This window comes from Lissotriton vulgaris, chromosome 7, assembly GCF_964263255.1.
Source record: "Lissotriton vulgaris chromosome 7, aLisVul1.2, whole genome shotgun sequence".
NCBI classification, from domain to species: domain Eukaryota; kingdom Metazoa; phylum Chordata; class Amphibia; order Caudata; family Salamandridae; genus Lissotriton; species Lissotriton vulgaris.
Genome location: NC_141695.1, coordinates 1,727,058,872 through 1,727,085,825, shown reverse-complemented (window position 1 = coordinate 1,727,085,825; position 26,954 = coordinate 1,727,058,872). Strand labels below are relative to the sequence as shown.

The window sequence follows — 26,954 nt, the reverse complement described above, 5'->3', positions numbered from 1 at the left end:
TTTCCTCCTCTCTTCGGCAAAGGCATGAGAGTATCACTGTACCTCTCATTCTCGCTCCTGTTCCCCCAAGAAGCCAAATCCATCTCTGGTACCGATCACCCTACGTTTCTAGGCCCATCAGCAACCTTGCAGCGAGCTGATGCCTTTTGTGAGGCTATGCTGCACAACTTTGGCACTTTCCCAGTTCCCTCTGACACGCCTATAGTCCTCATGGATATAGAGGACCCTTCAGTAGGTTTACGTCAGGCAAGTTCGCCCACACCTCCATCTGGACCCCTTAATCACACTGCAGGATCGGTACCGACATCTGGTTTTGTGCGGAAACCTGCGCCAACCCCTCAATCATGGACGCTGGCACTGATGCTAGAGGAGAGTGTCCAATCCATTGTTCTGTTCAACTCCAAGCTGGTTTAGGTTCGACCTCGACTGAGGCCGTGTCCAGACCTTGACATACCACAAGCTACACTAAACCTGTTGGACTCGGGTACAATAACACGAACACCCGATCTCGCACCAACATTATACTAGCTTTTTGGCTCTCATCGGATGTGGATGACATTGGAAGTGGAAGAACTTTCCCCTCATGGTGCAGGTATGCAGATGACTGGTAATTACAGTTACAGGAGGCTATTTGGTTCTCCCAACCCTGGGTCAGCAGCACATTATTTTGTTACAGGAATTGGATGGGCAGCTGAGTTCCTTAACATTCATCTCCCCACTATGAATGTTAAAACACACATTCTCTTAGAAGACCCACAGCCTGACCAGGCACCATTAGAAACTATTTTACCTTTTAATGAGGTCTGACTGGCACACTGTTGGGCACTTCGGCTAAGCCCTTATCTGACCATCCAGTCAACTGACAAGTCACCCGTCGCTATAGACCTGCTCCAGGTGGCCTAGATTTTTTAACCCAGCAACTGAGAGGTTTGTGGTACAGGTTTTCCCAGCAAGGTAAACCCTAATGATTTCTAAGTACTTCCTCATCGGTTGCCGTTTCTTTGATGTTGTGTTACACATACAAGGACTGTGGAGAAAATTGAAGAATAGAAACAACCTTTACTCATCTTCACTTTAGAATACGTTATTTGTGTATACTAATTGTTTATACTGGACTTCGAAGTGTGCTTCAGTACTTCTCTTCTATTCTCCCTGATAAGGATATCAACATAAGGTGACACGTTAGCAAGAGTATGCTCTACTCAGCCAATCTTGCCCTGAAGTCAGTCAGTGCGAGCTGCCTTCTAGGGCATTATATGTATCCACTTTGAGCAATATGGGTGAGATCTTACTTGCAGTAACAGAAGATGTATGACCTTCATTAGCCCAGAACATTCAAGCTGGTCAGGGTGTAGCCAAATTTGTCTTCCACTTGGGCTTCAACACCACAGTCTAGGCATAGCGATGGGAACTACAGTGGTGCTACGGCTCCACGCATGGATAAGGTCTACCAGCTTCTCTGGGAACATCCAGGCGAAAAGGCGGATTTGACCCTGAAACACTTTAAAGAAACCTGAGCCATGGCACATTCTGTGGGTCTCTCCACACCTGTGCACAACAATGCCCACAACAATTTTCTCCTTTTCAGAGATATGCCAGGCTCCTGGCATATCCCCAGTGCAACTGCCCTCACAACAGGCTTCATGCCCTTTCAAGGTAGAGGCTGTGAGTCTGGCAGATAACTTGGCAGTCCAGCACATTGCGGCCCATCAATCACTGGCTGCGTTTCTCCAAGGCTCCTGCCACTCCATCTAGAACAAAAACAACACTTTTGTGCACCCTTAGCGATCTGCAGCCTTCCAGTGGGAGGCAGGATCAGCCACTTCTTGCAAGGGTGTCACAACATCACATTTGACAAATGGATCCTCAGATTGTCCAACAGGCTACACCCTGCCATTCCTTTTTACCCCAACACACCTGCCACCTTCAGCAGATAGTCTGTCTGGGGACCATCTGTCTGTGTAATGTCAGAAATTGCACACTCTTTTCTAAAAAAAAAGAAAAAAAGCCATAGAGCGTGTACCTGTCTTGGATGTTGGAACTGGATGTTATTCCCACTACTTCCTTGTGCTGAAGAAGGTCAGAGGCCACCATACTATCCTGTATCTTCACCCTTTGAATGCCTTCCTGCGCAAAGAGAAATTCAGGATGCTCACCCTGCTCCAGTTTCTACTTACGTTGGGTTTCTGAGATCAGATGGTGGCTTTGGAACTGCAGGATACATATTTTCATATCTCCATCTTGCAGGCATACAGATACTACCTGTAGTTCAAAGTGGGCGACAAGAACATTTTACGCCTCCCCAGTGCTCCTCGGATGTTCACAAAGGTAATGGCGGGAGCCTCTGCCCTTCTGCAGAGATCAGGGTTGCCAATCTTCCCCTACTCTAATGACTGGCTGTTGAATGCGGGCTCCCAACAGTCAGTGACTAACTACCTCCTGCCGATGGCGAACCACTTGACATCATTAGAGTTCTCGATCAACCTGCTGAAGTTACAAATGACTCTTTCGGAAAGACTCCCTTTCATCTGAGCCATCCTGTATACTGTGCGCATTTTAAATTTTACTCCAGAAAAATGTGTCCTAGACATTGGGACTATGATCCTGATGTTTCAGTCTCTGTCCTGGGTCTCAGTGAGGATGCCTCAGAGGCTTATTACCCTAGCTGTGACTCGCTCCTCCTCACGGATAGAGTGGTCGCTCCCTGTGCTCCTGGCTACAACGTGGTATCGTAGCGCTGCTCTGCTGAAGATATTATATTTGGCTGTTTATTTACATTGCTCTGCTGAACGTGGTATCGTAGCGCTGCTCTGCTGTAGATATTATATTTGGCTGTTTATTTACATTGCTCTGCTGAACGTGGTATCGTAGCGCTGCTCTGCTGAAGATATTATATTTGGCTGTTTATTTACATTGCTCTGCTGAACGTGGTATCGTAGCGCTGCTCTGCTGAAGATATTATATTTGGCTGTTTATTTACATTGCTCTGCTGAACGTGGTATCGTAGCGCTGCTCTGCTGAAGATATTACATTTGGCTGTTTATTTACATTGCTCTGCTGAACGTGGTATCGTAGCGCTGCTCTGCTGAAGATATTACATTTGGCTGTTTATTTACATTGTCTGCGCGTTTGCCAATAGCGCTCCGCTCTGCTCCTCCCCCCGCCTCCATTTTGTTTATTTGTTGTCCTCCTCGTGTGCCCGACCCGCCTCCCAGCTGAGATGCCCTCGCCCCTCCCCCTCCACTATCCATATATGACAGATGAGCTTCCGTGCAGCGTTCACGCACAGCGACCGCGCCCAACCCGCGCCGAAGGTGCGCCAAAGGTAAGCCCGTCTACGCCCGTCCGCGCCTGGACCGCGCCCAGCGCCAGACCCCCTGCCCCTCGCGCTGCCCAGCCCCCCCGCATTACCTACGATGCCGCCACCCTCCTAGCCCTTAACTCCGGTCGCGCCCCAAACTGCGTCCAAGCCGCTCCTGGACACACCCATGGACCTTTCTCCTGCCACTCCTGCAAATTCATCGGCACCGACAACATCTCCGCTACGACCACAACACAGACTCCTGACCCCAACGACCTACAGTGCATCCTTCTCAACACTCGATCCGTCCACAGACACGCCATTGACCTATGGAACCTACTAGACACCATCTCTCCGGACGTCGCCTTCCTAACAGAAACATGGATGAACGCCTCCTCAGCCCCAGACATCACCATTGCCATCCCTGAAGATTATAAGATCATTCGGAAGGACCGCACCGACCACACAGGAGGAGGAATCGCTATCGTCCATAAGAAGTCAATCCGCATCTCAACCAGCTCTGACGCCAATCTCACCAACTCCGAACACCTTCACTTCCAGATCCACACCGACCCCAAGACCACACTCAGAGGCACCCTCCTCTACAGACCACCAGGGCCTCGCGCAAAATTCAGCGAAGACATCACGGACTTCATCACTCCTCACGCGCTCCTCTCCAAAGACTACATCCTACTGGGAGACCTCAACTTTCACCTTGAAAAGATCAACGACCGCAACACCACCACCCTCTTGGACAATCTCGCCAACCTCGAACTCAAACAACTGGTCACGTCCCCCACCCACATCGCAGGTCACACACTCGACCCCATCTTCACCTCCAGCAATCATGTCACCTTCAGCCACACTACGGATCTCCTCTGGACTGATCACAGCTGCGTTCACTTCACCTACAACAAACCAAAACCCATCAACCACCTCCAACCAACTCTGCAAAGAAACTGGAACAAAATCACCACGGACCAGATCTCCGCATCGCTCCTTCTAAACACCCCAGCCCACTCTTCTAACGCAAACGAAGCCGCCGCCAACCTCACCCTATGGTTATCCAACACCGCCGACACCTTAGCACCACTGAAGAAACGTCAAAACAAACCTGCCAGCAAAAAGGCCTCATGGTTCAACGATGATCTCAAGAAGTCCAAGAAACTCTGCCGCTCCCTCGAAAAGGCCTGGAAAAAAGACCCAACCACTAGCACCAAGGACGCCTTCAAAAACGCCACCCGCACTCATCATCAACTAATCCGAAAGGCCAAGAAAACAGCATTCAAGGACCGACTTGACAACAACGCCCACAACAGCAAGGAACTCTTCAACATCGTCAAGGAATTTTCCAATCCCTCGGCCAACTCCAACGACATCACCCCTTCTCAAGCCCTCTGCGACTCCCTGGCTTTATTCTTCCACAACAAAATTGCAGACATCCACAACAGCTTCGACAACCAACCCGGAAACCAACCCACCCTACCATTTGCTCAACATTCTCCCCCCGTGAACACCCTTAACGACTGGAACCCAATCTCCACTGAGGACACAATCCGCCTGATGAATTCCATCCACTCAGGATCCCCCACAGACCCATGTCCACACCACATCTTCAACAAAGCAGACTCCGTCATAGCACCGCACCTCCGAGACGTCATCAACAGCTCCCTCAACTCCGCCACCTTCCCGGAAGACTGGAAACACGCTGAACTCACCGCCCTTCTGAAGAAACCCACAGCGGACCCCACCGAACTCAAAAATTACCGCCCCATCTCGCTCCTTCCATTCCCGGCCAAAGTCATCGAGAAAGCTGTCAACAACCAGCTCGCTGCCTTCCTCGAAGCCAACAAATCCCTCGACTCCTCACAATCTGGCTTCCGAGCCAAACACAGCACTGAGACCGCCCTCATCGCAGCAACAGACGACATTCGAACTCAACTGGACAATGGAGACACAGTCGCCCTCATCCTCCTCGACCTCTCTGCAGCATTTGACACAGTCTGCCACAGCACCCTTTTACAACGCCTCAATAACATCGGAATCCAAGGAAAAGCACTTGAATGGATCACCTCGTTCCTCACCGGAAGAACTCAGAAAGTCCGCCTCCCACCATTCAAGTCCGAGGCCTCTGAAGTCATCTGTGGCGTACCACAAGGATCCTCACTCAGCCCCACCCTCTTCAACGTATACATGAGCCCCCTCGCGGCCATCGCCCGCCAACACAACCTCAACATCATCTCTTACGCGGATGACACTCAACTAATCCTTTCTCTCACCAATGACCCCAGCACCGCCAAAACTAACCTACACGAAGGAATGAAAGAAGTTGCCGAATGGATGAAACAAAGCCGCCTGAAACTGAACTCAGACAAAACAGAAGTCCTCATCTTAGGTACATCCCCCTCTGCATGGGACGACTCCTGGTGGCCGGAAGCCCTCGGAAAAGCACCCATCCCGACAGACCACGCACGGAACTTAGGCGTCATCCTGGATTCTTCACTCTCAATGAATAGACAAGTCAGCGCCGTATCCTCTTCATGCTTCAACATTCTTCGCATGCTTAGAAAAACATTTCGCTGGATCCCCACCGAAACAAGGAAAACAGTCACCCATGCGCTGGTCACGAGCCGACTGGACTACGGAAACACCCTCTACGCAGGCACTACCGCTAAACTCCAGAAGAAACTACAACGAATCCAAAACGCCTCAGCCAGGATCATATTAGACATCCCACGCAACGAACACATCTCTGGTCACCTTAAAGACCTCCACTGGCTACCCGTCAATAAGAGGATCACTTTCCGACTGCTAACCCACGCACACAAATCACTCTACGACATCGGACCAGAATGCCTCAACTCACGACTGTCCCTATACACCCCCTCCCGCCAACTACGTTCTTCCAGCCAAGCCCTCGCCACCGTTCCTCGCATCAACAAGACCACCATGGGAGGCAGATCCTTCTCATACCTGGATGCTAAAACATGGAACTCACTCCCCGCCTACCTTCGCCTTACCCAGAACCACCTAGCATTCAGAAAGCAACTCAAAACGTGGATATTTGACAAGTAATCCTCCTCCCCTTCTAAGCGCCTTGGGACCCTCTGGGTATGTAGTGCGCTATATAAATTCTCTGACTTGACTTGACTTGACTACTAGCCTCTGCAACCTACTTGCTGACCATGCATGAAATGGCACATATGAGGTTTGCAGTGGAATTTGAATTCTCAGTGGGTCTATATAGGTGTTGGAGACTGCAAAAGATCTGCAGTGGGGTTTTCTCGACTGCAATTGGAGCAGACCTCCTCACTCAGAGTTGACAGTGGCAACAGATTCATTGGTACTGGGTTGGAGAGGTCATCTCAGAGAGTTGAACATCGGCGGCTCCTAGTCTCCAGCGGAGACTCGCTTTCATATCAACTTGCTGGACTTGCATGAGATTTCCTTGGCATTAAAGGTTTTCCTATCTACCATCGAAGGGAAGCTAGTGCATGTTCTCACTGACAACAACACTGCCACGTGGTACTGCAACAAGAGGGCAGGGTGGGGTTATGAGTCCTGTGCCAAGAGACTCTTCATCGCTGGAGTTGGCCAGAACACCAGTGGATATCCCTGGTGGTACACTAACTGGTAGGATCTTTAAATGCCAGGGTGGACTAACTTAGTCTGGATTCCTAGCAGATCACATATTGCAATCTCACCCGGAGATTGCACCGGGTATCTTTCAACAGTGGGGAGAACCCTGGATAGATCTGTTTGCCGCCAAGCATGTGAAAAGTCTGCACTTGTGCGCACCAGAGTTCCAAGAAAGTTCTCTCTCTGTGGCACATTCCGTATAGAGTGAAGCATATAGCTCCTACATGCCTCCCCCCGCTACCTCATCTGCCCAGAGTTCTGAAGAAGATCAGGAATGATGAAGTCCATGTAATCCTAGTGGCACCAGATTGAACCAGGAGATTGTGGTATTTGAAACTTCTGGGCCTGAGCATTTGCCCTCCAATCAGGCTTCCCCTGCAGGAGGATCTACTGCTGCAACAGCAGGGCAGGGTTTTGCACCCAAGCCTGTGCAATCTGCACCTCCTTGCAGGGAGATTGGGTTCATTTCATTTTCCTCCTGATATGCTTCATGAAATCTGCATATACAGGGCACTGAGAAGTTTGTGACATGATGTGGTACCTGACAGTTAAATCTGTTGTAGGCAAAACTGTTGCATGTGTTAGCTTTGTTTTTGACCGAGCAAGGCCTTGCTCTGGGCATAGTTGGATACCTGTCTGCTGTTTCAGCCTTTTTGCCTATGCCAGACCTGTGTTCGTGTCAGTCATAATACTTTTATTTGACTTCGTTAAAAATCATAAACTGGAATACAAACCACCATAGTACATTGTAAATTAGGTTAGGAATTCTTGACCGTACAAGAAATACGTACATGACACAATCAAATACTTGAACAGTCGTCGATAGTTCAATTTAAAAATTATCAGATTGTACAATAAAATATTATTATAAAAATTTACGAACAATAAAATAAGAGATAGCGGTACTATTTGAAAATTAGGCAGGCCGTTCAGTTCTGGACTGCTCCAGTTGGTTCATTTATATTTTTTTGTCCAGTTCTTTTGCCGCCGTTTTCCAGAAAGGTATAGCTCTATAAGATAGTTGAATTGACAAACCTCCAAGACATTGTATGACTGCCCCTCTAAGTGGCCTTGTTTGTGACTTCCTTAGTAACTGGCGGAGCAGTGTTTTTCTGATTTCTAGTAGTGAGGGTCAAATGTATAGAAGGTGTAGCAGTGACTCTACTCCTGGTCGCAGAGGTGGCAGTCTTTTGGTCGGCCAGCTACATTTCCATTTCGAAGTTAAGTCTATCGTAGGGAAAGAGCCCAGCCGCAGCAGCGTCAGGTAGTGCTTTTTGTGCTGTGAAAAGTGTTTGGATAAGTACGCATGGGGCTTCAGCGACTGACACAATTGTATCACTCCCCATGCGTGACTTTTCCTGGCAAAGGTAGTTTTGCCCTTTAGCAACGACACCTGTTTAATTGCGTTATTCGCTGCAGTTTTCAATCCAGAGTATGTGATGATTGTGTGCCATGCCTCCTCGAGCTGTAAGGCCAGGAGGGATTCTTTTAGGATGGTAAAAATTGATCTGTAGTCTGGCTTGTTTTTCTATCTCTTCCCAACAGAAGTGGCCCAGAGTGTTGTCTTCAGCTTCCCTCATCCACCAGTATATTTGGCCATTTCCCCTTGACTAGCAGGTATCTGATTTTTGAGTCCGTATTCCATTGAATTTGAGCCTGAGAGATATGTTGGAGAATTGAAAACAGTCTCTTGAAAAGACTGGATTGTGCTAGGTTTAGGAAAGTGGCATCTTTTGTTTTCAGGATTTCCGACCTGTAGGATATCGAGGGGAGGAGTTTAGCAGCGATTACTTTAAGGAGATGTCCTGTTGAGCAACCTGTTCAGTCTTCTTCTGAACAGTTTTAAAAGCGAAGAGAAGTTGTTTTGCTTTCGTTTTTCCTTGATCCAGTTGTGACTTAAAGTTAGTTTATGGTCAACATGAAACCCCATGTATTTATACGAATCTACCTGAGATATTGGTTTCGCATCTAGCTTCCAGGTAAATTTACCTTTTTTCCTGTTTTTATGATGTTTTGAAAAGCATAGCACCTTTGTTTTTTGATGATTGATTGAAAGTTGGGCGGAAGTAATGTAGGCACCTAGTTGAAATATTGATCGCTTTAGGCTTATAGGTGTTAGGGCTATGTCATCTGCGTATTGGAGACTAGGTATCGATGTTTTGCCCAGTTGTCAGTTTGTGTGAGTTAGAGATACTTCTCAAGGTCTGCAGTATAGATGTTAAATAAGCAGGGAGCCAGGACGCACCCCTGTTTTAGTCCATTGGATGTTTGAATCTTTTTGGTTATTGTGCGCCTGTCACCTTTCTTAATTTGGACCCACATGAGAGAGTACAAGTTGATTATGTCCTCCAATAGTTTGGTGGGTGCCCCCCAACATCGCATTTTGGCCCATAACTTTGCCCTCGGAACGTTGTTGAAAGCTGCTTTGAGGTCAATAAAGCATGCATACAAGGTGCAGGATTTTGCATAAGCTTGATTAGCTAGAAGAGTTACAGCGGAGGTGTTTTTAAGTGTGCCCATTCCTGCCCGAAATCCCGTTTGTGTGTTTGGCATCAAGTTTGTTCGATCAACCCAATCTTCTAGGTCTAGCAACAAATTTGATGCATATATCGTAGCCTCAACATCGATTAGTGCGATAATTCTGTAGGTGGAAGGGTTGGAGCGAGGTCCGAATTTGTATATGGGGTTTATAATGCTTCCTCGCCAAGAGTCTGGAATTGAGCCAGTTGCATGACCATGTGTAAAAAACGGGGTGAGAATACCGCTCCAAAACAAAGGCTTCTGCTGAAATAGGGATTTTGGCAGACCGTTGGGTCCCGGTGCTCCCTCCGATCTTAGATTTTTTATGGTCTTGTGGGCCTGATCTTGCGAGAACTGGCTGACAAGTACCTGTGAGCGTGGCTTAGGTGGATCCGCAGCTGTTCCTGCTTGGAGGTCCCAATTCTGAGGTTGCATCCAATGGATTGTGGAACCTGGAGTGGAGGTTACATTATACGTTTGATCGATATGGGCTCTCCAGGTGTCCTCCATTATATCCGAAGTGTCGGTTCTGGCCATTTGACAACTGGTTAATTATACCCCAAAAGAGTCTGGAGTCTCCTTTCTTGCTGGCATGGAGGAGTTTCGCCCACATGAGTTCTCTGTGATTGCGCTTGGCCACCTTGATGTTCATTTCGAAGTCCTTTCTAGTTTTTGCTATTAAGGATAAGGTCTCTTGGGTAGATTCTTGCATACAGGTTCTTAGATGTCTTAAATATGTATTCAGTAGTTTTTTGTTTCCTTAGCCTGTTTGTGAACCATGCTGCCTCAGATGAGCCTCCTACTTTGTTCACATTACCCTGTCTTTGGAATTGTTTGTCTAGTTTGAGAGCGAAGAATTCCCAGGCCTCTATACACGATGATTCATGTTCGAAACTCTCCAAGAGAGTGGTGTATATACCCATTATATCACCAATAGTTTCCTTTTTCCAGGTGAGGCGCTTTAAGTTAAAACATTGAGATTGTGAAGACATCACCTTATTTGTTATTGGTCATGGTGTATTTGAGTAGTTTGAAAGTTTGTGGTAAGTGATCACTTTCTGCTCTGCCTTGTATTTGAAAATTCAAGATGTATGGAAGAATATCGTAATCCGTAAAGGTCTAATCGATGAGTGAGCCTGTTTTTTGTGTGACCCTTGAACAGGCTGGAGCATTGTTGATCAGACCTCGTGTTTTCTGCATGCACATTGAGAGTTCTTCCAAAAGTGCTGCGCATGTATTACCATGTGAATCAAGTCGTTTGATGGTTTGTGGGCGGCCTATTATGCTTTTTTCCCTTCCATGTACTAGGTTCATATTGAAGTCTCCCGACAATTTGATATTAGCACGCGGGTGAGCAAGTTTGAGAGTAGCTAGTGTGGGACATCCTTTCTTAATTCTTGACCTCTTTTGTTTAGATGTGGGATGGATATAAATGTTCAATATTAACAAGCTGTAGTAAGGCGACACATCTATTTGAATGCATAACATCCAGGTTGAGTCTAGATCTATGACTGCAACGTGCCATGGGATGTTGGTCGAAACAAAGGTGGAGAGTCCTTCTTTTGCTCTTCCGTGTTTGGAGGCTCTCTTAGCTGATTTTAGATGTTCCTTGAATCCTACTATTGGTGTGAAATTTGTTTGCCATGTTTATTGGAGGAGAAGTAGGTCGTCGTATTGATTGATGAATTCCATAAAATCAGGGTCTTCAAGTTTTGCACTTAGGCCGTTCACATTCCAGGAGCAGGGATCACAGCCATGGTTCAAATTTGAGGCTTTGTACGATTTTGTTCATGCTGTGGCATTGCTGTTCCCGGCTGTGTTAATCTGCTTGGTGCCTGAAGTCCTGACTGATTCTAGATGGGGAAAGGTGATGGTAATTTTTCTTGCAGTTTGGACTATACCCTTCATTGGGATGTGGTGTTCTGGGCTTTTGGCTCCTCTTAGCAAGCCCTCTGTCTGGTTGAGTGGTTGAAGTGGGCTTGGATAGCAATTGAGAGCAGGCTTTTTTACCTTGATGCCCCATTTGACGAATGAGTCCTTTTGATGCCAAATCTGCTCGATAATGGAGCTGTCAAGGAACGGGATTGTGGTGATCTCTTGACCGATTGGGTTGAAATTTGGTCTGAACTCTATACTTACTAAGTTACTGCTCTTAATGTGACTGAAAGGTGGAAGGGCTTTAAATACTTTCAATTGTGTGCTTCTGTTGAGGATGTCATAAGGTCCCCTTGAAACGTAATGGGGAATAAAATCCAACTGCTGATCGCGATTGGGGAGGCCTGGCCCTCTTTCATTGACCACACTCTTATTGGATTGCAGATCAGCCATGTTTTGCTCTAGGTCTGTTGGAGACAGGATCTGATGATTACTTGTGTGATTTTGTGATAAAATTTCATTACCCATGATGGGGATCGCTACACTACTCCCCTGACGGGGAGTGTTTGTTGTTTCTGAGTTCGGCCTCTCTTCTCTTTCTGTTACTTTAGACCCGATGACCTCCTTCAAGCTGTTTGTTACATTTTCTTTCATGTTAATATTTAACTTGAGCTTCTTAGTTTGTGTCGCCTGAGTTATGGGATGCTGTTTTCCCTTCCGCTCAACCAGCTTGAATATTGCGTATACCTTTGCGGGGGAGTTTTTTCCGTTGTGAGTGAAATTTGGGTGCTTCGGGCAATAAATGATTTGGTCGGTGGACTCAGTAATTGCGGCTTCTGCTAACATTGAAGTAGTGGTGTCTTCACTTTGAGTCCTATCTGACACGATCGTGGTGCCGATTACCTTTGTTGACTACCTGAGTTGTTTACAGTTTCTAGCCTTCCTCAGATGTTTTCTCTCCCGCTTGGATAATGGGGTTATTGCTTTTGATTGATTTACTGAAGGCTGATTGCTTTTGACCTTGGGTGAAATGGCCAGGACGCACGTGGGTCCGGGTCCGTTTGGTAGCTGAGATGTATGTACACTTGCTTGGGTTTGTGCTGTGGTGGACTCTGTTGCTCTATCATTATGGGCCCTCAGAGTGCTGAGGCACTCCTGGACCTCTTTCCTCATGATTCTTTTGCTTTCTTGAGTGATGGTGCGATCTTCATTGGTGCTCTTCTGACGACCCCCAATATTTCCATCATTGGGGTTGGAACTATTGCCAGTTGGTCTATTATTTGGGTGCAGTGGCAATGGCATGCTTGGTATGTTGTTTCACGATCTTGCTGCGCCCTCATGATCAGCTCGTTGAGACTTTGCAACTTTTGTTCGACCCCCTGGACATAGTTTGCTAAAATGTTTAAAAGGTAAACTTGTGTGTCCAACTTGTCAGTGTGGTAGTTCATCGCTTTGCCGATGGTGTGCAAGGTGTTTAGCAGGTGCTGCCAAACTGAAGATGAGGGTTGACTGTGTGATCCTTCTAAGGGTGAACTGACACGTTGTTCTTGAAAAAATAGCCTATCCAGGGATGGAAAGTCCGGAGTGCCCAGGATCTTGCTGGCCTGAACCTTATTTTGTGACAGTGATGGCATGGGAGATATTTCCAGGTTGTTGACGTGAATGAGTTATCATTGTGTTGGCTGAGGTTTGGCATTTTCTGCCCGGATTCATGTACCTTTTGCGCTGAGATTTATCTTGTTTGTTGCTGTTGTTGAAAGTTATTTTTGTCAAACCAGAGTCATCTAAAGAATGGAATGCCGACAGCTCATCTCTGTGTGTATTTCCATGGGTATTTGCTGCGTTTGTACTTTTCTGAGGAATTGAGTGCCTCCTGATTTTCAGATAAATGTTGTTTTTGTTGCTGTCATTGTGTTTTTAAGGTGGACGGATGTCCGTATGTTTGTGCCTTGACTACTTGCACGTTACTGCGCTGGTCGCTGTGAAAAGGGTTTTGAGGTGCAGTTTTTGATGTCTGTATATCGGGAACTTCTTTCTTTGTAGTGAATTGAGGGTCTGGATGCATGACCCACGGTACATCCATTTCCTTCTGACCCCTATTGGGGCTGCTTTCGACGGAGGGATTTGTATCGGCTCCCCTCTGGGGGTCAATGGTGTTCTTACTAGAATTCGTAACCTTAGGAAAGTTGAAGAAATGAGGGTCATTACTGTCAATGCAGCCCCTGCTTGCTCAGTAGATTTGATGGCTGCTTTTAGGAATTCAGTAATCTGTGCCTGTTTGCTGCTGTTTTGACATGAATGGTGCCTAATGGGTGCTGATGGAGTGCCTATCTTGCCTCCTGCTTTTGTAGCCTGTGGGGCGGACTCTGTGACCTTTTTGCTGGTTGCTGCCTTGCCGCTTTCTGCTCCTATGGTGACCGTTGTTGCTGTAACTGTTGCATTGGCTGTAGCTATGGCTGTGGGTGCGCCCCCCGCTTTGGACTGCAGTTCTGTTTGCGGACCTTGACACTACTTGGTTCACCCCCTCTGGTGTGATTCCTGCTGTGGTTTCTGGTACTCCTTTAAACCTGCTAATGTGCTCCATGATCGGCGCCGGGGAACCCACCTTTTCAGTCGCCTGTGTCGAGGGGAGGGTGTTTTCTTTCCCCCTTTTTCTCCTCCTCTCATAATTCCTAACCTCATTCTGGGATGCTGGCCTGCCAAAGGACCTCTGGGGGTGGGGGTTGGGGGTGGGGGGTTATTCTTTTTCTTTAGGATGGGATGGGGATGAGCTGTGTGGCTGTACACTATTAGCACTATTAACAGTTAATCGGTGTTCGGTCGTGAAAGCTCGATGGAGAACGGCATGACTGCGCAAAACTGGGGTTGCTAGGAGTCGAGAGATTGAGAGCAGGGCACACCTGAGCACTTCACTCCACTGCCAGCCACTAGGGGGCCACGCTCCCACTCTCAGTCTCTTGCTCACCAGTTTGCCTGCTTACTTTCGCCACATCTTGCCGCTTTTCCCTCCTGTTGGCGTAGTCCGCTTTTCCCTCCTGTTGGTGTTGTAATAATATAATGTTGTCTCGTGAAAACACCACTTCGCCTTTCTGGCTCCAGCTCGGCGTGTATCAACTGCCCTGATCCTGGTGAACTGTCCTGCATGAGTCGCGAGTCTGACCCACGCAGGAAGATGCAGCTAGGCTCCAACTCTGGCTCAATCTCAAACGCTGGCTCAACTCAAATCCGCTCTGCCGCTCTCCCCCGCAGTCCGACCGGCGGCTGTCCGGTGCACTGCAAGGGGACCTGACCTCCCCGCACCGCACTTGGCCCGACTTTCAGGTAACTCCTGGGTGATTTGCGGACCCCCACACAGAAAGCAGGACAGCGGGCCATGAGTCGAGAACCAGTGGGCCGGAAGGCAGGACCGAGAAGCAGCGGTTCGGCGTCCTCGCTCTCCTCGCTGAACACAAACCAAATGTCCTAGTTCAAATCACCGGTTACAATGCTTTTTCTAAAAGGTTTGCAACATGCATTTCCACCAATACCCTTTATAATGCTGCAATCGGACTTAAATGTAGTCCCGACCATTCTGATGTGTACCCTTTTCGAACCGATACACAATTGTTCATTGCGCCCCTTCACCGTAAAATTGGTCTTCCTGGGGTCAATAAGATCTACATGCTAAGTGAGTGAGCCTCAGGCCCTTTCATTTCTGTCTCCATATACCACCTTTTTCCTGGACAAACTGGTGCTAAGGACAGAAGCTGCGTTCCTACCAAGGGTGGTGATTCCTTTTTCCATCTGAAAAGCCATCTCTCTGAAAAATGTCTTTTCTCCTCCTCATCCCTCAAAAAAGGAAGATAGTCCATCATCTGGATCCCAAGAAAGTGCTCAGCTTTTGCATTGATCATGCCAAGGAACATTGGATGGACGATCAGCTGTTTGTGGTGATCTTTGAGGCAAATAAGGGCAAGGTGATGCAGAAAAGTATCATCTCTCGGTGGATAATCCTGCTCATTAACTTCTGATTGGCTAAAAAGAACCTCCATGGGGCCTTTATGCTCATGGCACCAGAGCCAAAGCTGCTACCACTGTGTTAGTCCATGGAGTCCCTTTCCTGCATATTTGTTAGGCAACTATGTGGGCATCGGTGCACACTTTCTCAAAGCGCTACTATTTCAAACGTCATGTCAGTCTAGAAGGGCATTTTGCCCGTTGTGTCCTGCAGGACTTTCTAGTTTGAGCCTGCAGACCCACCACCTTGGGAGGGACTGCTTTGGTTTCTGTTCATAAGAGTAGAAATCTATGGCTACAAGTATTGATCAGAAGAGCAAGTTACTTACCGTCAGTAATTCCCTTTCCGATAGAGACTTCTAACCACAAATTCCTCAACTTGTGAATTTCCAGAGGAGGCAACCTAAATCTGGAAACTTCTCAGCAATTCCCTTGAGCTTCGACAGATGACGTCGGGCAGCTCGGAGTTGGGTCCCTCCTACTTCATATATGACATCAAAGCTCCCATCTATGCGCCACCTCTTCATGCTGATGTCCGTTTCTTTATTTCTGTACCTTCTGACACAGATCCAAAGTTAGCAGTGCTCTCTCTGAAAGCTTTTTAGCCCTCATTAAACTCTTTTTTACTCCCTCAAAATAGGTGCAGATATGGGCCCGAAAACTATAGGATTTAAGCCAGGCCGTTACTGTCGTAGTCAGATGCCCTTCCACCTCCCGATTCTGTTGTATGGGCTGTCTAAAAAGACCTCTCTCCAGGAATCTGCACACTGGTTCATACAGTCTGCGGATGGGGTCCCCGTCTGAGGGTTCAGAATAGTTCATGAAAGAAACTGGTATCAGTGTGCATGGGTTGCGCTTATGTGCGGCTCCTTTCAATACTTTAGGAGTGGAGGAGCGTTGATGTGGAGTAACATGGCGACACCTTCCAGCATCCAAGATCATTGCTTTTGAATTTTCCTGAACCAGTCTGGCACCTGGTGAAATTTATTGTGAGAAATCTGTAGTTCGATAAGCGTGTCCACCAGAAAAGGTGTTACCAAAGGTAAGTAACGTATTTGTCTGTATAGTTAGCTTCTCCCCACTGGTTTTATTGCCCTGGAAAGGGTTGTGGTGATGTAGGATGTTTTCCATATCCTATTAGGGCCTTCATTTTGAGTGTGGGAATTTGGTGGGGTGGAGACAGCCAGTCAGTCCTGCTGATTACAAAAGGTATCCCCAAACCAAAAATAGAAATGTTGTCCCCAGAATGGTGTTCAAGTTCAAGGACCCCATGATGGCACTTGCTTTTCTGTGTTTAGTCCCCATTTTGGTGAGACACCACTGACAGGTGGAAGGTGGCAGCGCTAAGGCTGGTGGGGTGTCAGATGAGTGAAGTCTCGAGGTCCGTCATGTGTATTGTTTGCTTTTGTTGGGCCCTTTGATTGTTGACCTATCTCTGTCGTATTTAATAAAACTGTTTTTAAACCAAATGTATGGGATGGTTTAATGGAATAGCAATCGAATGGCTACTTTTCAACTGCCTTTTTTTTTAGTGTTTTGTGTCATGTGGTCCCTAGCCGGAACAAGACTGATTCTTTTTTTTTTTTAATCTTCCTATGTGCTGCCAGCATGAGCAGACATTGGATTTCTGCACAAGGTTCTTTCTGTTCCTTTTTGAACATCATTGTTTCCACCCTGGGCTTGCAGGGCTGCATACCTTTGGGAGTTCATGTGGCACAGGTCTTTCCTGTGTGGCTCCTCAGACCCCCCTCCTTGAGTTTATTGCTTTATTGGTTCCTGAAGTGTGGAATCTGCAGGTAGAAGTATGTATCAAAAGAATAATTATTGGGGGAGGAGCCGCGCCAGCGACCAAGATGGCCGCTTCAGCATCGGCTCCGCCGGCCGCCACATCCTGACTTGCCATCCGGCACACCATCCTGAGCCCCGTCCCTACCATCGGGTGTGGGACCGGCGCCTGAGCCACCGGGTGAAATTTCTAACGATTTGGGCGCTCAGATGACTTAACGGCATCGTCTGGAACTTTTGGGCCTTTGGGGCACGCCACCGGGACCTTGCGTGTGGCACTGCCCGCTCTGGAGTTCAGCAACAACGGCGAGTGGGACCAGAAGTGCACGGTGGCACTCAATCCACGGAAGTCATGTTGCATTTGCGGGGCCTCCGGGTTCCCCTCTCAAACTAGTTTGCGCAGTGAACCCCTGCTGGTACGGAGCAACCCGCAATTGTCTGGCATTGACTGACTTTGCGACATACTGGCATAGCTCGGTTAACGGAGTTGGGGCCCGTACAGAAACTGATAATGGCGGCGAGGGGGGACCCCGAAAGGCTACCTCCGAAAACATCGAGGACTACCAGACCGGTTCAGTCCAATAGACTGGACAAGTATAGTTTCTCCAAGGGTTCCCCGGTGGACGAGAGACGCACCCAAGTGAGTGGCCAGGAGGGTGACTCTCCGGGGCGGACCTGACACTGAAAGACTTGATGGCGGCGATCACCGGGATCTAGTATTCCCTCGGTAAGATGGACTCCAAATTGGACACGGTAACTATCGAGGTGGGCTTAATCCGAGCTGATCTAACCAAAACTACGGAGAAGGTAAAGTCACTCGAGATCAAAACATCGAGTCTCACGGATGATGTGTCGGATCTCCAGCGGGAGGTGAGAGATCTGAAGGTGTCTCGGACCCAGTTTGCCCGCAAGCTGGACGAATATGAGGGACGAGCGAGGCGCAATAACATCCGCATTCTTGGCGTACCGGAGAGGTCGGAGGGACAGACCCCGGATCTCTTCGTGGAGAATCTCATCCTGAAACATCTAAGACCCAAGGGCCTCAGTAACTTTTTCACAGTGGAAAGAGCCCACAGAGTCCCCGGTGGACGCCCGAAGACTGGGGCGCCTCCTCGTCCTATGATTGTCCGAATTTTGAACTTTCGGGACCAAGACACTATCCTGCAGGCTGCAAGATCCTCTGGACCTTTGGCATACAAGAACGCTTCTTTGCTTTTCTTCCCTGACTTTACCCAGGCGGTCCAGAAACAACGGCAGGGATTCATGGATATTAAAAGGCGGTTGCACGCCTTGGAAATCAAGTACTCTATGCTGTTCCCTGCCCGCCTCCGGATAGAGCACGACGGCAAAGCTTGGTTTTTTGATCATCCTGATGCTGCAGCGGACTGGCTGGATCGAGCCCAAGGGCCGGGCCCGGAGGGGGACACCCCGATGGGCAACGAGGAACAATGACCCCTTCTTTTTGAGCGTGTCAGTTGACTATGGTGGCGGGGGCGCTGGTTTGATCGGGGCGATCTCTTTTTCCCCATTGACATTGCTAACAATTTTTGGGGTTTTCCTTATGGAACACTGTTGATGGGGTTTGTATGCGGGTTGGGATAGTGGAGGTTGGTGGCCTGTTGTAAGGTCCCCCTCCGTTTTCTACGTTTAGATTCCGTAGTTGGGTCCGAGGAGACAGGCACACTGCTAGTTGGGGATGTGCATAAGTTGCATGCAGGGGTGCATGGTGGAGGGGTGGGGGGTCGGGTTGTGGGGTTTTTTGTTTGTTGATTTGTGTTTTGTTTATGACCAATGTTTGCAATGGATGTCACGGAATGCTACGGAATTCTCTGGGGACAAGTATGGCTTCAGCTAGATTGGGCTTGGGAGTGTCCGTTCTCAGTTGGAACGTGAATGGCTTGGGAGACCAGATCAAACGTGCCATGGTGGGGCAGCTGATCAGGCGCCGGTCGCCAGATGTGGTCTTACTCCAGGAGACTCATCTTATGGGGAAGAGATGTAAGGCGTTACATAGAGGAGGATATAAACTGGTTGCACATGCCGGTTTTACCTCGAGCTCCAGAGGGGTGGGGATTCTTGTCAAAATTTCCTTTCAGTTCACCATATAAGCTACCTGGTCTGATAATCGAGGCCGCTATGTCGGCATCTTGGGACTCTGGGATGGCAGGACCATCACGTTCCTTTCTATATATGTTCCCCCCGCACTGCAGACAGACACCTTTCGCAACCTGAGCAGGGTGTTTTTGTCGCTGCCCATTGGTATCATGGTAATAGGGGGTGATTTAAATGCTGTTATGGATGGTGAGATGGATAGGTACCCCTCCCGTGTGTTACTGCCCTCTCGCAGATGGTTGTCGGATTTTGTCTCCGGAACGGGTATGGTTGATGGGTGGAGACTCCGGCACCCCGGTGACTTGGAGTACACGCATGTGTCAGGAGCGCACCACTCTTTCTCCAGAATCGATCATGTGTTAGTGCCTGTGTCGCAGGCGATGTTTGTTCAGGAAGTACGTCATTTGGCCAGAGGAGTATCTGATCACTCGCCGATTTGGCTGCAATTGAAAGTCGGACCAAGTAATGTGGCTAGGGTTGCCCCAATTAGCGCCTGGCGGTTGAGAGACCCCGCTACCTAAAAAGAGCTAGTGCGTGCAACTGATAGCTACTTCCGAGAGAAGGCAGGGACGGTTGACTCTGACTGCTCTCTTTGTGAGGCGTACAAAACTGTAGTCAGGGGGGGAGGCTCTCTCCCTAATCTCTAGGCAGAAAAAGAAGAGTAGGGCGGAAATCGACAGGATTGAGGAGGAGCCATCGGTCTTGGAAAGGGAGGTCTCCACTACTGGGGATCCGGGGGGACATACACCGCCTTGGTCTCCTTCGAGACCAGTACAAACGCCTGGCGCGCGATGGGGCGAGAGAACAACACGCTAACACCCAAAGTAGAATTTATGAAGACGGCGATAAGGCCGGGAAACTAATTGCATGGCTGGAAAAGGGTGACTGGGGATCACGTCTGGTGCCGGAGCTGCAGATCGCGGGCTCGGGGTCACGACGGATCCACAGCTCATAGTGGATGAGTTTGGCCGTTATTATGAGGAGGTCTATACCTCGGTGGGGTTGTTCACGGTGGAAGAGAATGCAGAAGTCATTCGAGACATCCCAATGCCTGTTTTGTCGGCCGAGAATAGGGAGTTTTTGGATTCTGTCATAGCAAATGACGAGGTTGCGTTGGCTATCCGGGGGGTTCACTCGGGGAAAGCCTCGGGCCCGAATGGTATTCCCGTTGAACTTTATAAACTTCACGCAGACCGCCTGGCTCTGTTCCTGAAGGATATGTATCTTGAGAGCAGACAAGATGGTGTACTCCCTTATGACCAACGCATCGTTAATATTATTGTGATCTATAAAGATGGCAAGCCTCGGTTGGATTGCTCCTCCTATTGCCCAATTTCTCTTTTAAACGCGGAGCCTAAGGTAAAAAAAAATATATATATTTACCTTTGGCTGTGATGCTTCGGGTGGATACTTTGTGTCCTGCAGATCGCTCACTGTCCCTCTCGTGCTTGCCTCTAAGAGTGTGGAAAAAAGGACAGGAACTGATGTCAAAGCTCTGTGGGTCGCGCCACATATGGTTCGATGTTACATATGGGGAGGTAGAAGCATTGAGTTAGAGCTATGGTGCCACCTCCTGGAGCAGCAGAGCTATTTTAACTTCTTCTGGGTCCAGTCTAGCACATTGGTCAGATTCATCAGGTGAGGAATATGCAGGCATATAATACATCTACAGGAAACCTTGTTACCAAAGTTAAGGAAGTTATTTTTCTCAAGATGAGAGAGAGAATGTGTGTTACTCTGTGAATATGAGCACGTTACAGATTCATCGGTTTGCCTTATTGTACCTTATCATACAAATTGTAACCACAATTCCTTATTTAGTGACCACTTGACTCTTGGATTGACCCCACTCTTGCACTTTTTTCTTCCAGGTATCTTCCCTTAAAGAGCAGCTGCTGCGAAAGGTTGCCAAATTTACTGCTCGTGAACGGGAGCTCTCCCATGAACTAGAGGAGTCCCACGCTAGAGAGCGTCACTTGCAACAGTCCCTTCTGCGTGCAGAAGAGGAGCAAGACCGCCTAGGTGCGTCTCTCGGAACAACAGAGGAGCGCTTTGAGGCTCTGGAAGCTGAAAAGGCAAGGGTCTCCATGGAACTTCAGGAGGTGGAAGTGAAGCTGGAGAGGTTTATCTCTGCTGCGATCAGGGCTCTGGATTCTGGCAACTACACCATGAGTTCCAATCTGGAAGAGTCTGGGAACAGTACCTTACTGCGGGCGTTCTCATCACATCACAATGGTAAGGCAAGAATCTTAGATACCTAGGCCTCAAGTACGTGTTGACCAGATTCTTTGTGTGGGTACAGTGTGACCTAAATAATTTGAGAATTACTGGGTCCAAATTTGCATGCAGTGTCCCCATTCCAGGGACTGTTCTGCTTCCCTTAACTCTGAGTTCCTGGCAAATAGGAGTAGGAAATTCAAGAGAAAGCAGAGGCTTTGGGCTGACAGGCAGTAGCCTTTAGTGCTCCCTTCATTTTTTTTCTTTTATTTTGATTTGAATTTGTGTACTAGTTTTTCTTAAAGTGTTAACAAAGTAGTCAAACAACAAAATAATTCATAGTTACAGTTCCAGCATAACGCGCTAGTTGCTGAGCGTCGTTTAGGAATACAGATTATTTTTTTTAACATGAGTATATAGTACTTAGAGCAAGAATCCACACATCAGCCTATAACTGTCCTGTAGAGTTGAACGCCGCATTGTGGAAGTAAGGCATAATACTAGCATGATGAGACTATTGAGGGTGTAGCCTCATATTTATCAAGGAGTAGGCAAACAGTTACATTTTTTTGAATAATTTACAACAAGTAAAGGAGCTGTACCACCACCTCCCCCTTTCCTGATTGTAGACTTCCCCCGACTCCCCACACCCTACATGTTCGATCAGGAGGACACATGACTTAAACATTACATATACATTGTCAGGAACCTGGAATAACGTGTACAGTGGAAAAGGTGAGATTCCCACGAATGTCATTCGATTAATTGGCGACACCACCAATTGCCACTCAGTCTCCTTCTAGTGGTTCTACTCTAGTAGCAGTGTCTTGCTGTATGTTCGCCTGAAAAATGGTTAGTATGGTATCCCAATTAGTGGCAATAGAATATTTGCGCAGCCCTAGGCTATCTTTCCTGTGTAATGCACCGCTTTCCGTCTGTCCCCAAGTAACGAGAGATGGCGTTCGTGCTACTAGTGTTTAGGGCCCAGGTGATTTCCACCGTCGAGTAATGTTGTGTTTAGCTGTCAGCAATTCCAGGTCAAGAAAGCGAGAGGTAACTCTTCACTTCGTGTCCCTATGGTAGAAAACCAGGAGGCATATTTCCTGTGTGTGTGTGTACCCCTGTACGCTCTGTGCAGGTAGTCAGTTGTGATGTGACACCTCGCCAGAAGTGTTGGAGGAATGGGCAGGTCCATAGCATGTGGAGCAGGTTTGCATCAATAGGGTGACCACAACAGCAAGCAATGTATATATTGTGGAAGTAGTGAATTATTTTGGCTGGGGTTTGATAGGCATTGTGTATGATGTAAAATTGGATATGGCAAAATCGGACGTTGTGTGGAATGTGTTAGACCTTCCAATAAGGTGGCCCATTCCTTATCTGTACGGGGGGGGCCTAAGTCGCCATCCCAACAACATCGTAGGGCTGTAAGCTGCGGTGTGGTGTGGGTCCGTAGTATCGTTGCGACACAACAGGTTAATTGGCGGCTTGTACCCATCACATGCAGGTACTGGATAGTGAGTTGGTTCGGATGTTCCAGTGTCATGTCAACCCATTTGTTTCCTAATGACAGAAGCAGTGAGTTATATAATGGGAACTGGCCAAGGGGTAAACCCTCATTCTCCATCAGGGTCTCAAATGGGATGAGGACACCATCCCCGTACAGATCTCCCAAGGTGTGTAGACCAACGTCATACCAAGGGGTAAGTTCCGCTGATGAGGTGAGATTGCAGCCCCTAGGTGTACAGAGTACAGCCATAAGGAATAGATGACTGTGTTAGGTAGAGACCCCTGTGGAAGCAGCAGTATGCCACTCCCAGTAGCAAAGAATTGGCTGTTTTTGCTCAGGTGAATGGATGGAACATTTGGAGGGTAGTAGGTAAAGTCCAAGTAGTGGCTGTCATGAAGGTGTTGGCTCGATGAAGACCAGCTACCCACCTGATCTAGATTTGGTACAGCAAGCCCACCTTGATCTGGGGCAGCTAAGGTTTCACAAGCACAACCCTGCATTGTGATTTGTTACTAAAAAAAGTCCCTCACATGCCTTTCAAAAGAACAAACAAATGGAGTTGACACATAAAGAGGTAGGTGAGCAAAGTAATTCAAAAGGCAGGAAATGACCATCTTTTTCAGGGGGGCTATATGGAAGTATTATGGGCTGGAACACACCCATTCTGGTCCAGGAGGACCAGTGCCATAACAAGAGGAGCTAGTTGGTCTGCAAAGATTTTGGACAGGACATTGTAGTCCATGTTAAGCAATGCCAAAGGTCTGTACCGGCCTAGCATAGTGGGATCTCTGTCCGGTTTAGGGTGGGAGGGAGGCAGGGGGCTGAAAGGGCTTCCTCATACAGAGTCAGCAGACCGGGGGAAAAGGAGAGGGGCATAATCTTTATAGAATTCAGCAGGCATACCGCCTGGATCCAGGGCTCTACTTGCTTCCGGTATTTCAAACCGTATGATGGGGTCGCCCAGCTCCATATTTTTGTCCGATGTGATGCAGGCTAATGATGCTGTAGAGAAGAAGGAATCCAGGTCATCAGGGTCTACATCGGACACTGATTGGTATAGTGGCATGTCAGCTCATCATGTTTTTCTCGTTTGGGTGTAAAGCAATACATTGGTAGTGGAACGCATAGCCGTAATGGGATGCCTCAGCTGCGCTTGGTGTATAATCCATGCTAATAACCATCCAGAGCATTCGGCCACGGCAGGAGTGCGGGCTGAATGGGCAGCGTAATTAAGACAACGGAATCTCTTCAATAATGCAGCATGGTTGCGTCGCACATCTGCCAGTTGATAAGAGGGAACAGCTGGGCAATGCACCTCCTAGGTCACGTAATCGAGAACTGTACGTTCAATGCAAGATATGTCACTGAGTGGTCTGCGCATTTCCCATTGCTCCTCTGTAGGAAGTGGTTTCTTTATGTGATACACTAATAATCTGATATACAGTGTAAAAAGTCCAGGGGTTCCCCTACTTGTGGTCATTACTATGTAATCTCAAAGTGCTCTATTAGGAGGAGTTTAAGACATTTGCAAATGCATACAATGATTACTAAATGACAACATGACTCAACAAGAAGATCCACACCAGTTTATAAAAATAGGAAGTATCTTTATATATGGTTAGGCATCAGAGAAAAATCATTCAGGTGAATATGTTTTCAAGTATTAATTCTTTTCACTTTAAAAAGTGGACACAGTGCAATTTCTGAGTTCTGTAATGTTATCTTATGGAAGGAAGAACAAGTTGAGGCAAACAGGTACAGTAAACCGACTAACGGGACCATTCTCCAGGAGTTAAGGTGAGGAGTGGCAAGGGCCAAGGCAGCACCAACAGTACACCACCAGCAGCACGAGGGCATCCATATGCAAGGTGGAAATTCAGTGTCAGGAGCCAAGTGCATTTCAATGGGGATCGGTTTCTGTAAAAAAAAAGTCTGCAGGCTCTGGCAAGGAACCCAGTCGGGCTGAACCAGCAAGTGGGCTCAGACCGTGCGATGCTCGGTTACGGGGGTATCTTTGGTCCTCTTCTCCAAGGCCCATGGTCGCCAGGTGCAGAGGTGACTTGGGCATCTGGTTTCTCTTACCGGAGCAGTTGCAGTCGAGTGGGGGCTGTGTGCTGAGGCTGCAGGTGTCGCCAGGGGGAGTCCTGGAGGGGTGAAACCATGATGAACTCAAGATTTGGAGGGCTGGAGGACCTTGTCGATTCCGGTGGCCCACTTCAACTCCGGCTGGAGGAAACTGGGGCAGTGGTTGCTTCAGGTTTCTGGTTTTAGCATTTCTTAAGGCTTCAGAGTCTTTTCTTTTGATTTTTCTTCAGAACAGGGCCATTGTTCATGGGAGGTTTTGAGTCTTTTTCAAAGGCAGGCAGCCCTCCCAGGTTTCTGGAGTCAACAGCTGCAGGACAAGTCAACTATGGTGGGGTTTTCAACGAGGGCTGCAGACACACTGGAAGGGCTGGGGCAAAGTCAGGTGCTGTCTTCAGTCTTCTTCTGCGTATTCAGCTATTTAGTGTCTTCTCTATTCTTAGATCGTCAGCAACTGCTTCTCTGGGGCCAGCGATTTCCCTAAATACTGAATTTGAGGATGGTCGGGGAGTGTAGCGTAGTAGCCAATGGGCTACTGACCCTTGGGGGTCACTACGCTACCTCTATCTGACCACTTCCTGTGGGAAGTGGGCATTACCCTGTCCCAGAATTCCTGGGTATGCCATCACAAGGATGGCTACCTCTAAAAATGTGTGTAAACCTTACAGTTAGCACAATTTAGGGGTGGTACTAGCCTGCGGGTTGCATGCCTACCTGACTAGCTAATTTTCCTACCTGTCCTGGTGCCAAGTGGGCGGGTGGTGGCTTCCGCTCCTGTGAGGGTAGCCAGATTTTCATTGCAAAGGCAGCAGCTCATTTGAAACTTGACAGCCCAAGGAGGCTAACCAACAGGTCATCCTCTGGGAGGGGGTTGTTACACCCTCTTCCTTGACAGGCCTAGGTTTCTGACCTCTTAAGAGCAAAATACTCTCCCCCTAGGAGGTCAGACACTGGTCTCTTGTGGCAGTCTGGCAGAATCCAGTCAGCAGGCACACCAAATTCTTGTAGGTTTTCAGGGCCCACCTCCAAGATGCCCTCTGAGTACATTTTAAATCCAACACTGGCATCCATGTGGGTTTATCAAGAGGAGCTGTTTAGTACCAAACATCCCTATTTTCAATGAAGCCATCATATAGCTGGAGAACTAGTTTGCACCAGTGTCCAGTACATGGTTTAAGATGACTTTCTTGGTCACTAGCACTGGCAGAAATAGGACTGACCAGCACAAGGGCATATCTCCTCATGCAGATGTGCCCTTTCACATATAATATTAAGCACCCTGCCATAGGGCTTTCAGGCATGCTGTAGGGGTGACTTACTAATATCATATGCCGTGGTAGTAGACATGACACACAGAGATGTGTGACATGTTGTGTTTTAAGTTTTTTCTGCACCAAGACACATAGCCTGCAATGGCAGTCATGCTTGTGCTTGGTAAGGGGTCCCTTAGCGGGTGGCACAATTTGTGATGCAGCTCTTGATACCAGAGTACCATTTACTAGGGACCTACAAAGGGTGCTAAACGTTTTGGCAATTGGGGGAACAATTGCACAGTTTTGGGAAAGCACTCTGGCATTGGGAACCTGGTTAGCAGGAACCCAGTGCACTTTCAGTCGAAATCAAATCCTGTACAGTAAAGCATGGGGGCAACCATGTCAAAAAGGGGCACTTACCTACAGTCTCTAGGCAGTATCCTCGGATTGTTACCTTAAACACATCCTACTCTGAGTCTGGTGGAGGCTGTATTGTTGTTATGTTCAAAGTAGTCTACAATGATCGTATCGAGAGAGGGGTAAAAGCGGGGGATGGGGGTTCTTTAACGCATCTGTCTGCTAAGTGGGAATGATAGGGGTGGGTCTGCGTTCCGTACAAGTTGTAGTTATTGGTGATTGTGGTCGGAGTGGGTTTGACCTAAGT

The 26,954-nt window shown here is 48.0% G+C and overlaps 1 protein-coding gene across 1 annotated transcript in view; it reads left to right on the top strand.

Moving 5' to 3' along the window:
* LOC147706462 (uncharacterized) overlaps window positions 1–26,954 on the top strand; it is a 265,480-nt gene that overhangs the window by 128,484 nt on the left and 110,042 nt on the right. The window contains exon 25 of the mRNA XM_086932975.1: window positions 21,100–21,463. Within this exon, the coding sequence (XP_086789101.1) occupies window positions 21,100–21,463 (364 nt within the window). The remainder of the gene's footprint in view (window positions 1–21,099; window positions 21,464–26,954) is intronic.